General features: G+C 36.3%; 1 protein-coding gene across 2 annotated transcripts in view; it reads left to right on the top strand.

The window, feature by feature from the left end:
• The window catches only part of LOC131428331 (lipopolysaccharide-induced tumor necrosis factor-alpha factor homolog), a 36,131-nt gene extending 25,638 nt beyond the window's left edge, over nt 1–10,493 (top strand). For both annotated transcript variants that reach the window (XM_058592224.1, XM_058592225.1), the window contains exon 4: nt 9,914–10,493. In XM_058592224.1, coding sequence (XP_058448207.1) covers nt 9,914–10,016 — 103 coding nt within the window. In that variant the 3' untranslated portion in view covers nt 10,017–10,493. The remainder of the gene's footprint in view (nt 1–9,913) is intronic.
• Nucleotides 10,494–16,432: the final 5,939 nt, after the last annotated feature.

Below are 16,432 nucleotides of genomic sequence, written 5' to 3'. Positions count from 1 at the left end.
GAACCTCAATAACAATTGAATCAACCGGTTTTCCGATTAAACATGGTTACAATTAACTGACCTAATAAGGTGCTCGAGGAAAGACTCCTCCTACAGCATTACGCGCGGGTTTTTTTTATCTCAATTAATTTGATATTGGAAAGAATGAATCGCCCTCATAAGTAACTAATGAATAATTTTTAACAAAAAGAGTTAGTACAGTTTTGAAAAACTTCCACTGCAAAAAAAAGGATTAAAATCACATTATCTAAAATTACTACCATGATTTCTTATTCGCTCAATATGCTTGAAGATTGCCAAACTGATTTCAACTATCTAAAAATCATTTGAAAACTACTAGTAGGTCATTATTGATCGAATTGGAAGGGTAAATCGCCTACACTTCTGGTTCCGAAAATATAATCATAGAAATCACGTAGTCGGTAAACTGTATGGTTTTCTGTCCGAGGAATTTTCTTGATACCCCCGATGGAAGAATTCATTTGTTGCGTTTTACGGTAGATAACGCTAGTCAACTAATTTAACAGAAAATTTCGCTAGATGCTACTGACAAAGCAAATCTTTGCCAGTATATGACATTTATTGTGCAGTAATAAATATGTCGCCTGTTTTTGCCACAAAAATCGTATTTGCGGCGAGTGTTATTTCAATATGAAAAAAAGTGTCGCGGGAAACTGTCGTATTTTAGTGAGTTTTTTTTTCGCAGTTACAAACCGCCAGTCAAATCACCTGTGTTTGAATTCCAACCTAACTTATAAGCTTAACACGTTTTGCTGACCCGGTAGGCGAATAATCATAAGCTTACAATTTTAATAATCGAAATTATTACAAAAAAATCTCACAATTTGATTAATCGAAATAATTACAAAAAAAAATCTATTTTACATTCTTATCAAATCGTTACGAAAGATTTTTTGATTTTGTTAGTAGCTGGCCAAACGAATTTTTGCAGAGATAGCTTAACCGATTCTCGCAAACTTAAGCTAAATTCGAAGGTTTTGTGATCCCATAGTGATCATCAGATTTTCGCAAACTCAGTAGTCTCAAATGAAAGGCCCATAGGCTGTAGCTGAATTTCGTCGACATCCGACTTCCAGTTTCGGAGCTAGAGGATGAAGTGTGTTTAAAACTTCAAACCGTCATTCAAAGTGACAATGCAAAAAACAGAAAAATTCTTCTAAATTTTACTTAAAATGGTTCACAAATGAGGCAAACTTATGCTTTTTTTTGTGTCCATATAAACCTTTTTGAAACTCGATGAAACTTTTTTTACCTTTTTGCCTTTCTCATATAGAAAGGTTATGCAATCATTGTGAAAACCGTTCCATATAAAAGGTTTTTGGTTCCATAGGGTGCAATTGAACTTCTCCCGGATCGGACTTCCGGTTCGGGAGTAACGGGGTAAAATGTGCAAAAAAAAATGAAGAAAAAGTCCAATCGATTTTCTCAGAGACCGCTCAACCGATTTTCTTGAACTAAGATTTAAATTAAAGCTCTTGTAGCCCCATAGATTGCTATTCAATTTCACCTGAATCCGACTTCCGTTTCGGGAGTTACGAAGTAAAATGAGCGAAATTAACTTAAAAGGTGCAATCGATTTTCTCAGAGACCGCTCATCTAATTTTCACTAGCATAGGTTTAGAAGAACGGCCTTACAACCTCATATAATCCTACCAAATTTCATCTGGATACGACTTCCGGTTCCGGAATTACAGACTGATAGGTGTAAAATTTTCATTATCAGGGACGTGATTTTATTCATGACACTGAAAATTCAATAAAATACTTTCAAATAGCCGTATAATTCTTAGAGTTGGGCAGATTTGGTTAGTTGATGACCAAATACATTGATTTTGGGTATACCGGGTCTTCGTTTCAGTTTTTTATAATCTTAGATTCGAATGAAAAGTCTCTTGGCCTCATAGTATGTTATTGAATATTATCCAGATCCAGATCCAGTGCAAAAATATGAAAAAAGTGCATTCGAATTTCTAGGAGACCAGCCACCGATTTTATCGTGAATTATCACGACGTGAATCGAGCCTTTTCAAGATCTACCCTCTGAGAGTGTGCTAAATATTCGATCGTAAATATCTCTTGTTGTATATAACATATAAACATCATTTTTGCCTTTCTCAAGTAAAAAAGTTATGCAATCATTGTGAATACCGACTTATGAACTGAGGCCCGTAGGGCCGAGTGTCATATACTATTCGACTCGTGTATGTGTGTATGTAACATATTTTTGGCACTACCTTTTTTCGGAGATGGCTGAACCGATTTTCACAAGCTTATATCCAAATGAAAGGTCTTATGATAGCGTACAAATTTTTGAATTTTGCTCGAATAGGACATCCGGTTCCGGAGTTATGGAGAAAAATGTGAAAAAAATGAGAATATGTGTACAAACTTTTCTCAAAGATAGCGTGGCCGATTTTTACAAACTTGGATTTAAATTAAAGGTGTTATAATTATATACAAACCTTCTGAATTTAATCCGGATCCAACTTTCGATTTCGGAATTATAGGGTGCAGTATGTTCAAAATTTTATGCCATTACATAAAAAGGCGAAACAAAAAACGTAAAAAAAATCTAAATTAACATCAAAACTGGTAGCCATTATCAGTAGACGGCCAAACAAAGCGATTCCTTCAAGAATCAAAGAAAATTATTTTGAAGAATACCACAGTATTATATATGGTTGATATGAGAAAGGCATCATTACACCACTAGTTAAATTAAAACAGGTTGTTTATCCCCTAGTAACATCCATAAAATTGTGAAAATATGAGAAAAGAATCATCACACCACAATTGGTGAATTGAAAATGGTCTTGAAAACTGTCTTGTCTTGTTAAATTCTTTATGTTCTTACTTTAAAACCTTTAATAACAAAAACTGATATGTTCACGTTTCGTCTTTGACTCATCAAAATTTCACTCATCACCTCTTAATTCCCGCACCAGAATACGCATCAAATTCAGAAATTCTGTAAATGACCGTATGGTCTTTCATTTGAATCTAAGTTTGAGAGCATCGGTTAAGCCGTTGCGGAGAGAAGTGAACTAGTTCCATTTCGAAATTTTTGACCACAATTTACGGTACATCCGGGACCGGATTCCGGGGCCCGGAATAACCGAAGTCTATTTATATGGTCAGTAACTTACATGACCTGCAAATTGATACATTTTTGAGTCCAATTTAGAAGATTTTTCCCTCTTTTGCATCGACGCATTATATGACGGCTTGAAATTACAGATTTCGGAGACCAGATCAAATTAAGCAATTATAAAAAGAACCGTTGAGCTGTTGTGAGTTAGTTGCTTTTCGGAGTTTTTGACTACTATTTTGACGCCGGATTACAGGAGCCGGTATATTCGATGTGAGTTTGTGTGGTCTTCAATGTACAAGACCTGTAAACTAGCGGGATTAATTATCTATTTTGGAATTCTTAGATCTTTTTACATCTCTTTCTATGAAGGCAAACTTTTGAATTAGCAGTTTTGCCTATCTCATATAGACAGGTTATACAAAAACTTTGAAAACCGACTTTTGAACCGAGACCCGGAGGGCCGAGTGTCATATACCATTCGAATCAGCTCGACGAACTGAGCAAATGTGTGTACGTGTATGTGTGTGTATGTATGAATATATGTGTGTATGTGACAAAATATGTCACTCGGTTTTCTCAGAAATGGATGAACCGATTTTCACAAACTTAGATTCAAACGAAAGGTCTTATGGTCCCATAGCTCGCTATTGAATTTTATCTTTATCCGACTTCCGGTTCCGGAATTAAAAAGCAATATATGAACATCTATGAGAAAATGCGCAATTTTCCGCACTGATTTTAACACACTAAAATGCAAATGAAAGGTCTTGAAATTCTTTAAAAAAAGACGGTTTGTTTGACCGTCTACTGATAGAAACTATCAATTGGAGAAGATGTGAGGTCGATTTAGAAATTTTTTTAAGGATTTTCGCTCTTTTCAGTGATGATATAAAATTTGTAACACACTTCACCCTTTATTTCCGGATCCGGATATCGGATTTGGATGAAATTTACACTCAAATAAATCCACAATTCAAAACTACGTCAAAACATATGTAGTTTTTCTCCATTGAACTTTTCGCGTAGCCCTTATGGGGGTAGCCGATAGAACGAAATGAATTCATGAACTCTCATGTCAAAAAACTTACACGCAAAAGTTACGTTGTTTTACAAGTAGTTTATACGAAGTGTTTTTGTAAAAGTTGAATAACGAACTAATAAATGTAATTTAATATACTCGTGAAAAGTATGTTATTTCATGTTTGTCCATATGGGATTTCCACGATGTGGTATATCAGAAATCATTATAAGGCTACTAACGAAATAACAGTAAAACATCAAACATTTTAATTCATTATAAACATTTATTAGACTGTCAATTATGCCTGTAAGCCGCAAGCGATATCCCGGTTTAGATGAATTCAATAAAGTAAAGATTTTGGACTCCTACAAAAAGAAAACAATGTTTATTCAAAATTATTTTGAAAATCCACTTACATTTCGCATTCGCCACGATGAAATTAATTCGTACAGTACCGAATATTTCCAAGGTGTTTGTGTTGGTTCTTGATATTCACGAAGTTGATTAATTGTGTTGCTGAACAAATCAGAAAAATCAATCCCACATTCTGTTTGAAGCATGAATACAAAATGCAACTCGATTTCTATCTATTCTTACCATCGAATATCTCCAATAATTGTTGTGTTATTCCTAAATCCGATTGAAGGTCTTCTAATCTGCCTTCAACACACGCCATTTTTACCTCTACTTTACAAACATAAAAAAATGAACTGCTGAGTTTGGCTATCAAAATGAACCAAGATAAATTAATATGAGGATGTCACGTAAAACAAACAGGAAAAATCAGTGATAGTCATAATTCTTTCACTTCCTTGTCATGTTTAGTACGATGGTTATTATCGTTGTCCGATAAACTGAGGTAAAAACATTATTTTGTTTATCTACGTGATATTTCTAGTAGACTTGATGTGCGGATTATTTTCAGTGTAGGGATTCTGTATGAGACCACAGGACCTGTCATCTCCGAAACAAGTTGGTGGACTTATTTTCACAACTTTTTGTACATTTCACCCCATAATTCCGGAGCCGGAAGTCGGATCCAAATAATAATCAGGAATATTGTATGGGACCACAAGACCTTTCATTTGAATCTAGGTTTGTAAAATTCGGTTCAGCCATCTCCGAGAAAAGTTAGTGCAAAAAACGTAACATACACACATACGCACACACACACACACACACACACACACACACACACACACACACACACACACACACACACACACACACACACACACACACACACACACACACACACACACACACACACGGCTTTCACGGTGATTGCATAACCTTTTTATATGAGAAATGCAAAAAAAGTTTAAAATCGCATTAATTATTGGCTAACCCTTTACATTTATATTATCAGAATCAAAACAATCAAAAGCAATTTTCTTTGGTTTATTACTGTTAACCCGTGAAACTAAACATTCAGTGTTATGCAAAAGCTTTACTTGGAAGATGGGGCTTACAATTGCATTAAAGTTTGCAAATTTCAACACTTTCGGATAATTCATATTGGAATTATTTAATGAAGGTTTAACTATGGTTTGAAATCGATTGAAAACTAACAAAAACGGCGAGAAAATTTGTAGCACTCATCCTGAAAACTAATCAATAATTACCAAACAACACTAAATACCAATATTGAACTACCGTTTAATGAGTGATAAATTGTTTTGACAAACAACAAAACAATGAAATTTAATACCTATAACAAAGTAACACGGTTTAATTAGTTAGCAGAAGGTTCAAATCTGATACGCGCATGAGTGTGACCCCCGTCATCACGGTGAGTCGATTGCCTTCAGTATCGGTTAGATTTGAATCTTCGGGGTACCTCAGCTCTAGAACTACAGGCAGGCGTTCTAGGTTGAAGTCGATCAGATGATTATTCCAGGTCTGTCACCATGCCTCATGAATGTCGATTTAAGAAAGAAAACTTTCCATTGGTGAATTGTTTTGTACACGTCCCGATGTTCTGTCCATCACACGAAAATCGATGAAATTACCACTCTACACTCGCAATTCACATGATCACTCGAGAAATTCCTAATTGGTTTCCCCTTTTTGCCTTTCTCATATAGAAAGGCTATGCAGTCACTGTGAAAATCGACTTTTCAATCGAGGCCCGAAGGGCCGAATGTCATATACCATTCGACTCAGCTCGACGAACTGAGCAAATGTCTGTGTGTGTGTATGTAACAAAAATATGCACTCACTTTTCTTAGAGATGGCTGAACCGATTTCCACAAACAAATATTAAAATGAAAGGTCTCATAGTCCCATAGCCTGCTATTGAATTTCATTCCGATCCGACTTTCAGTTCCGGAGATATAGGATGATATGTACCAAAAAAATGAAAAAAATATGCATTCACTCTTTTCAAAGATGGCTGAACCGATTTCCACAAACTAAGATTCAAATAAAAGGTATTATGGTCCCATAGCTTGCTATTCAATTTCATTTGAATGTGACTTCCGGTTCTGGAGTTATATGGTAATATGTAAAAATTTGAGATAAAGTTTACACTCAATTATCTCTGGAACAGCTCAACCGATTTTCGCAAACTAAGATTCAAATGAAAGGTCATTTAGAACATTTTATCTGGATCCAACTTCCGGTTCAGGAACTAAAGCGTGATAAGCGCAAAATGCCAATTTTATTAGTATTTTTCCACGAACGATGGTTAAAAACAGGTACAAATCCCATAAAACTGTCTGATAAATTCTACTAGTTTGCAGAACTTGTTAGTTTGTGGGCAATAAAACTCCTAAAACTAAATTCACTTCGATTTCTCTGCGTCGCTTGAACCGATTTGCATAAATCTTGATTTGAATTAAAATTCATACTGTTTTTAAAGCTACTGTGAAATTTCATCCGGATCCGACTTCCGGTTCCGCAGTTACAGGACGATAAGTGTCAAAGTTTTCAAATCACCATATAGAGTGACAATATATACAACATCGGTACGGGTGGTATGGTGGAAGAAGAAAACACAAAACGAACGATGCGTGCTTTGTTCTATTTCGTACACGCTATAAAGAAAACGAAACTGTTACGGATGTCTGCTACTAGTGTGTGATATTGGTAAAAATGGTACTGCGATTGATGAAAATTTTATCAGAACAAATTGGCTCAAAAGGCACGTTCCCCTTGACGTGGCTACATGTTTTATGCTGCTGATTCATGCTGTTTAGCTTAACTTACATATGCAGAAGTAACAGAAACGCAGGTTCGTTTCGTTTGTTAGATTTCGTTTAATTGGATTATTCGAAATAGAGCATGAGATAGTAAGTATAGGTTTAACTACGTTCAAAACTGTTCCAGTTTGCAGGTCATATTTGTTGGTAGCAAGCGAACCAACTTCGGCTATTCCGTTCATCTGAATCCGGTTTCGGAAGAATTGGAAATAGTGATTAAAAACTGCAAAAAGGATCTCACTCACTTTTCTTGGAGATGGCCAAATCGATTTTCACAAACTTACAGGTTCAAAAGAAAAGTCTTACAGTTTCAAACGGAATTCCTTAATTTGTTATGGATACTACTTTCGGTTCCGGAACTACAGGGTAAACTGGATTTATAGAGTTTGTGAGATTAGGTCCGAACAAATTTTCCTATTTCTATTCAGTAAACAGTTGTTTTTGCGAATTTCACTGTTATATTTAAGATGTAATGAGTAATATGAGAAAGGCATCATTACACCACTAGGTGAATTAAAATAGGTTTTTTCTTATTGAAAAATACAGATTAGACCATTTCCAGCAATTTAGATCAAGTATCCAAAACATAATTGTACGGCCGGTCGTTAAAATATCGACTGTCTGGTGAGGACAAATGCTCTATTTTTTATGAAAGTGAATTAAGAATACAACAATGAATTGATATTTAACAGTTCGGCTGAAAAGTTCGTATCGTTTCTATGAGAGGGCGCCACTAGAATTAAATCCATACCATTTTCAGTTAGTACCAACCTTCAAAAGATACGTGTATAAATTTGACAGTTGTCTGATTATTAGTTTGTGAGATATTGCATTTTGAGTGAAGCTACTTTTGTTATTGTGAAAAAAATGGAAAAAAAGGAATTTCGTGTGTTGATGAAACACTACTTTTTGATGAAAAAAAGTGCCGCCGATACCAAAAAATGGCTTGATGAGTGTTATCCAGACTCTGCACCGGGCGAAGCAACGATTCGTAAGTGGTTTGCAAAATTTCGTACTGGTCATATGAGAACCGAAGACGATGAACGCAGTGGACGTCCAAAAGAGGCTGTTACCGATGAAAACGTGAAAAAAATCCACAAAATGATTTTCAATGACCGTAAAGTGAAGTTGATCGAGATAGCTGACACCCTAAAGATATCAAAGGAACGTGTTGGACATATTATTCACGAATATTTGGATATGAGAAAGCTTTGTGCAAAATGGGTGCCACATGAGCTCACAATCGATCAAAAACAACAACGAATTGATGATTCTGAGCAGTGTTTGGAGCTGTTATATCGAAATAACACCGATTTTTTTCGTCGATATATAACAATGGACGAAACATGGCTCCATCACTTCACTCCGGAGTCCAATCGACAGTCAGCTGAGTGGACTGCACGCGGTGAACCGAACCCAAAGCGTGGAAAGACTCAACAATCGGCCGGTAAGGTTATGGCGTCTGTATTTTGTGATTCGCATGGTATAATTTTCATCGACTACCTTGAAAAGGGAAAAACCATCAACAGTGACTATTATATAGCGTTATTAGAGCGTTTGAAGGACGAAATTTCAAAAAACGGCCTCATTTGAAGAAAAAGTTTTGTTTCATCAAGACAATGCACCGTGTCACAAGTCGATGAAAACCATGCTGAAATTGAACGAATAGGGCTTCGAATTGCTCCCTCATCCACCGTATTCTCCAGATTTGGCCCCCAGTGACTTTTTCCTGTTCTCAGACCTCAAGAGAATGCTCGCTGGTAAAAATTTTAGAATGAAGAATGAAGAGGTAATTGCTGAAACTGAGGCCTATTTTGAGGCAAAGGACAAATCGTACTACAAAAATGGTATCGAAAAGTTGGAAGATCGCTATAATCGCTGTATCGCCTCTGATGGCAATTATGTTGATTAATAAAAACGAATTTTGGCAAAATAATGTGTGTTTCTATTAAACGATACGAACTTTTCAGCCGAACTGTTAAATAAAACATACCAAATTATGGAACGGCAAATTTTGTTTGGTAGGTAATTTCTTGGCATTCAACATTTAAAAATGATTTCGGGCATATGGCCGCCATGACTATTTTTCTCAAAGGTCAATTGTAGACTACTATTTCATGCATTTGAGGGCTTATTTCAGCAAAGACACGTTGGATATTGGTTTCCAAAGCATCAATCGTTTCTGGTGTACATAAACCAATGACTTCACGTATCCCTACAAAAAAAATAATCCAGACGAACGCGAAGGCCAAATACGTCATTATTTCTTGTTGACGTATCCATTCAACCAAAAATACTCCTCATTACAGAAGAGAATTTTGCGCTCTAAACTGTTTTACAGTGACGATTTGGAAACGTTGTTCTGGAGTTAACCTATTCATGATGATCTGCCAAACAATACTGGGTAGAGACGTCACTTTACACTGTCAAAACAACTTTCAGGCAATAGACGTATCCCTATTGGAAAAACAAACCCCCAGAAAAAACATTCGTTAATTATGAATCAAAAATATATCATTGCAATACCAATTACGTTTCCATTATTAATTTCAACCGTTATATTTTCTCTCCTCACAGCTGCTGGCCTTGCTTTTGGATTCCATATGTAATAGACTCGTGTAAAAATGCTAATCATTACTGTCCAAATTGCGGTGCCTACATTGGAACGTATCGAGGATAACGAAAATCACTCCTAGTCTCCAGCTGACTGCAGCAAAGATGAATCGAAGCTAAAGGGCCATGTTACTACAGGCTGGTGACAACAACCTTCGTGAACTCGACCGCATCACACGTCACCTAGATATCGCTCAACACAATCCCGTTATCACTGGAAACACGTCGAACTGATGATAAGAGTCTTTGGTTATTGATGGTAATCGATTACAAAATAATAAAAATACATACTTACTAGACAAATGGTTGTTGCAATAGTTGAAATTATGAATACTAAAAAATGTATTCAAAGTACAGTTTAGCGATAGTATACTATCTATATCCATGTATTTAACACACAAAGTTTGTAGGATACTGGCTAAAACTAAAAATATTCTCTCCAGTAACGAGGGTAAAAACAAAAACAAATATTATCACTTTTGTAGGTGAATTAAACAAATGTATTATTTATATGTAGGAATGTATGATTGAAATTTGATATAAATAAATCATATTTATAAAAAAAATAACCCGAAACTATTGATTTAGTGGATTCAACCTATTAGTTGGTCATCATGAAATTGAAAAAAAAACAATCCTTGATATGACGACAAAAAAAAAGACTTAACAAGATATTTTCGGAAAGTCGCAGAAATTCTTTATCACAACGGTCCTAGTGCGTCAATGAATAACTGATAGCGATAATCGAATCAATCATCAAATTGTTATCGTTGAACGATTTTCAATCATTCTTGGCCCTACGAAAGCTATTTGGACTGTATCGGATCTGATTTAGTAGACCGACAAACATTTGCGAAATCAGTTGGTAATTATCATCACCCGGTGCTGTCACAGCCAGTCTACCAACAAAGACTAAACATATTTCTATTATACTAAAAAAAAAATGGGATTGTTCAATGCATTGTCTTGAAATGTGTCACAACATTGACAAAAATATACAGTTAATTTAATATACTCTGAGATGGTGTAACTGATTTTTACAATCTTAGAATCATTTAAAAGTTCTGGTGGTTCAGTAGCCATTCCTCATCATTAAAATAGGGATAAACTCAAATTTGTCAGATATAATTGAACCTATTTTCATGAACTTAGATTCAAATGAAAAAAAACTATAGTCCAATAAATCTATAAATCGATGAATATAAAACAGCTCATAGGGACAGCACTATGGGGTTGTTCGAATTGTTTTTTTTTTATAAAAGATATTTTTTATTCAGGCCTATTTGCGTACAAGCTTTATGTGGCCGATTGAGCTGAGTTTTTAGCTAATTTTTTTTGTATTGGATCTCGTTGTCACCCTTTTTCTAGGGGGAGAGGAGCTTCCATTTCCCTCCTGCGAGGATTGAGGGGCAGTTTGTTCGTGGTTCGTCTCGTCATCCATTGCCGCATCGATGGTATTGTTGACGATTTCCGTCTTCTTTTCGTTGCTAGTTGCTGTAGATGCGCCTTGTTGTATATTGGTTGCAATTGCTGGTTGGTTGGAGAGTAAGATGTTAACTGCAGCTGGTGTACTCTGTTCTATAGGGGATGATGATGGATTCGTTGAAGGGGATGCTTCATTGTTGTTGGTGGCTGTCACAGGTGTACTGGGGTTGCTTGGGGTTGGTGTGAAGGAAGTACCGTTGTCCTTCAGTGTGGTTGTCTCCTTGTCCAGTTTATCACATGGCTTACCGTAGTGAACAGCTTTCTGGCAATATTGACATGTGGCCATCTGATTGTCATAGGTAACAAGTGATTTGCACGGGATTCTTGTATCCTGACCAGTGAGGTAAAATTTCATTTTCAATCGAATAATATAAGATGAAAATGAAATTTATGGCCACTGACCGTCAGCATATCCCTACTAATTCATTTGACTTTTGCTGAAGCTCCCAGAATTCATCGTCAGTTGAAAAACCGTACCTAGTCTTTTGAAGTTTCGCCAGCTCAATTTCAAGTGCCAAGTAGTCTAGCTGCTTCATTGTCTTCGCTCTTGGTAGTAAGCAATTTCGAACGAATAGAACTATAAATGGAGTAAAGTATTAAAAACGAAAACTGAAGGAGGAAACAATTAATTTATGTGTATTCTGTGATTGATATTTCAGCTATCTGGTTAGTATTCCATCTATTATCTTGAACCAATTCGAATGTTTACATGAACCTCATTTGAAGGCCACTCACACACTATTGGAAGAGATATTTTGTTTCTTCAAGAGATCAACTGACGGTGGTTAAACTTAGCCTCGATTGAAGAGAAACGAGTGATGAACTGAATGTTGCCCGTTCAGGCCGTCAGCAAACATTGTGTGTGTCAGGGATCAGGGTCATTTCGCCGAAAGCCATTTCGCCGAAAGGGTCATTTCGCCGAATCCTGAAATCGTCTTAAAATCGTAAATAGAATTGATTTAAATTAAAGACAAAGAAAGATGATAGCGTTAACGCCCGTTTTGTTGACCTACCATTGTACTTCTTGAATAATGATTGATTGTTGTACTCTTGAATAAAGATTGATTCATGAACCTCAGAAAGTAGTTCCCAAGAAAACTTGTTGACTATTAGCTAGTAAGCATCAAAGCAATTGCATAGGTGTATCTACCAGGCAAATGTAGGTGGTATTCTTGGCTTCGGTTATGTGACTGCGCCACAACAGTTATGCAGGAGACATAACATGCAGGAGATATGACCCTTACGGCGAAATGACCCTTTCGCAAAATGACCCTTTCGGCGAAATGACCCTTTCGGCGAAATGACCCTTTCGGCGAAATGACCCTTTCGGCGAAACGACTTTCGGCGAAATGGCTTTCGGCGATATGACCCGCTCCCGTGTGTCAGAGTGTGAAGTTTACTGCAGTTGAGAGATCGTCAATGTGTTCCACATTCAGTTTCAATTGAATTGAATGAAGTTTTACTGCACTGATCCTGACCGAATGTCACATAAGAAGGTATAAGCCTTCTCAAGCGCATGCGTAACAAACGTACGCCATTTAGAATACCGGGGGAAAAATTCTTCCACTTTTCTTTTTCGATAGAGAGAATCTCTCCGTATTGGGACATAGATTTACGAATATAAGGATCGATGACGCTTGAGGGAAGATCATGCACACGCACTTCTATAGCACTATCTTCCATATATACTGGAATGTTGTACTTAATGTTCTCGTGTTCCACATAGTGCACATTGTTATTGTCTTTTGCGAATTGAATTGCATACAACTCTTTATGAAACTGGATGTAAATAACATTATTTGTCTTATTGCATTGAAGTAAATGCACACGTCTAATGTCAAGATGCATTTGCTTCTTAAGCAAACCTTCAAGTTCTCATATCGAAGCTCGAATTTTGCACAGCCTGAAGTCAACAACAATTGTATTCTTTCGTGTCGGCAGTAGCTTTTATTCGTTTGGTTCACTCATTTTCTAGGTCATTCTATTGTTCACTACACAATACTGTACTTGGTTTCTTTCGTCCCGAACGGAAGCGGTTTTGTTTTATCAACTGACTTGGATGAGATGTGAAAGCGAACTGAGGTTCAAACTGTTGACATAGGACTACAAAACTAATATTGTCTAAATCACTTCTAATATTTGTTTTGAATAATTAAGCAGTAGTTTTTGTGTGTGCCATATGAACTTATATTGCGAATGTTATTGTTTCTCACACACTAATATTAGTACAAATGTCATATGCCGTTCACATCAGGGATGCCAGGTTAAATTTGTAAGAAGATTTTAAAAAGTTTGTCCAATCAAACTACAGTGGAAAAAATATCGCTTTTTAGCGAGCTAGCACGAAAGCTAAATGCTCTAAAGATCTGAATTTCAAACATGTCCATCTAACATTTGATAATAAGTACAATCCTTGAATATCAGCAACGTTAATCAGAAATCGGTAAATTGATGAATAAATTTGCATACGTGGCATCACTAGTTTTCATACATTTGGCTTATTTGTATGTGTGTAGTGCGGGAAACGGACTGTGCAATATTTTTGTCGCAACAGTCTAATCAAGTATAAAATGCACAATATTTATTCACGCGAAATATTTCCTCTGAAATGATTCTTTAACATTTTGCATGCTCTGAAAAGGAACGTTTAGTTTGTTGGTGTTGGCGATGAAAAGTTACGGGACATTTTTAAATCTAGAATGGGGACTTGCAATTTAATAATTTTTTTAGGCTTTTTGAAACAGCGACTAATTCATTGATATTTTTCACAACTATACTGGATAGTTTCATTTCTACAATCAAATAAGGATTCAAAGTATAATTCTATTTTAATAATCAATCGATGGTCAAATTTTTCCATTTTTTACAGATGCTACAAATTTTTAATCATTTAGAGCGTTTAACGTATATTCAAATAACACAGCTAAATTTATACACAACGCTCGTATCCGTACTGTATTATACAGAATTGTACTGTATTTTTTATCCAAATACTACACTTGATTTTAATTTTTTCTGCATTTTCCCACAATTTATGTACTGTATTATTCGTAGAAAAAATTACTACAAAGTTTTGAATCTTTATCGCATCGAATTTCGACTTGCCGCAATACACAATGTCAGAAGGAAAAGTGACAACACGTAGTAAATATAAATGGGTCAGGGCAGGGCCGCTTTTACAGAAGGGCAGCGGGTAGAACGGGCAAACGAGACGGTTGCAGGTTTGTATGCGAGAATATACCTCGGTTGTCAGATCACCTCACTACCAAAACGATATCCAACGTCTTAAAGCAATTCAACGAAACCTTATTTGATTCGCTCTCCGTCGGCTTCCTTGGAGATAGCCTTTGTAACCTGCCCTCTCACCATGGCAGATGCAAACTGATTGATCTCGATATGTCCATCGCAATGTAAACAAAGCTGCTTTTGTGGCAGATCTCCTCCAATCACAAATAGACTGCTCCGAGCTCTTACAGCTTTCACAATTAGATATTCATCGCCGTAATCTTCGAAACTATTGTTTTCTTCGGATCACCTATGCTAGAATTAATTATAGTCGTCGTAAGTCGATGTCTTTCACGCAGCCCGCCTGGGTTCGATTCCCAACCCCCGCACATAGGGTCAGAAAGTTTTTCTTGTTGAGCAATTTGCCAGCATGTGCCGCATATTCAACCACTGTTCCAATCCATTCGACTTTAATCTATCACGAAATTGTTACTAAGATTACTATCTAATTTGTTTTAGTTATTTTAGAAATACTATATTTAAGTACAAAATGCAAATGTTGATGCAAAAGAAGAGGAGGTTTTATGCCTGTTGGAAAGCTAGTTTGACAGAAACTAACTCCACCGGACTTTTCCCTACTACAAATAAACAAATTTCTGTTTATACACTGGACCTTCAATTTACGCGCTAAGTCGGGAATCAGAACAAATTGGCTCAAATGGCACGTTCCCCTTGATATTTGGAGATTTATGCCTCTATGTTCTGAGACTACGGAAATCCGTAGGAGATATACCAAGATCGGATCAGGGTCATTTCGCCGTAAGCCATTTCATCTAAAACCGTTTCATCGAAAACAATTTTGCGAAAGGGTCGTTCCGCCGAATGTCATTCAATCGAATGTCATTTCACCGGATGCCATTTCGTCGAAAAGGTCATTCAGTCATAGTCTTCATGTTGTGATTGATATTGATTTGAAATACAGACAAATTGTTTGTTGACCTTCAATCGTACTTCTAAAATAATATAGAAAGGCTTGAATTATTTTTCTTTTTTTTTTAATTTTTATTTCATAATCTTCAGAATGGAATTCCCAAGGAAACTTATTGACTTTATTAGAGTATCTACCAGGCAATTGTTTGCGGTATTTTCCGATAACTGAGTTCAAATAAAAAAATATCGAATGCGGCATAGACCGGGCAAACGAGGTGGTTACAGGTTTGTATGCAAGAGGCCGCCGCTTCCGACGATGGAATGACCCTTTCGGCGAGATGATCTTTTCGGTGAAATGACCTTTTCGGCGAAATGAACCTTTCGGCGAAATGACCACTTCGGCGAAATGACCTCTTCGGTGAAACGAGTTTCAGCGAAATGGCTTTCGGCGAAATGACCCAGTACCTCAAAAATCGAAGAGCTACTTGGAATATTGTCCTCTACACTGTACCACAGCAAAACCAAGAACGATTAATATCTTTTTTTTTGTTTGCTGTTCATATTTTTAGAGCAACACCTTGTTTACTCGTCTATTTATAGCTGTTCCAGGCATGTTCTCAGTAGTACAAGAACTTCAGTGAAAACAGGTCTTAAGATCTTCACGATCAATCGGTGGTTTATCATTAACTGTTCATAGTCATTGAGCTACAAACTACCTATTTGACTGTTTTGATCTGATCCAAGAACGTTCACAGTCATCCAAGAACTTCAGTGAAAACAGATCTTAAGATCTATACGAGTAATAAGCACCTCATGTATATTTTTTCAATGCTGTTCATAGTC

Source organism: Malaya genurostris, chromosome 2 (genome assembly GCF_030247185.1).
Source record: "Malaya genurostris strain Urasoe2022 chromosome 2, Malgen_1.1, whole genome shotgun sequence".
Taxonomy (NCBI): domain Eukaryota; kingdom Metazoa; phylum Arthropoda; class Insecta; order Diptera; family Culicidae; genus Malaya; species Malaya genurostris.
Note: the sequence above shows the minus strand (reverse complement) of the source record. Positions and strands in the feature narration are given on the sequence as shown.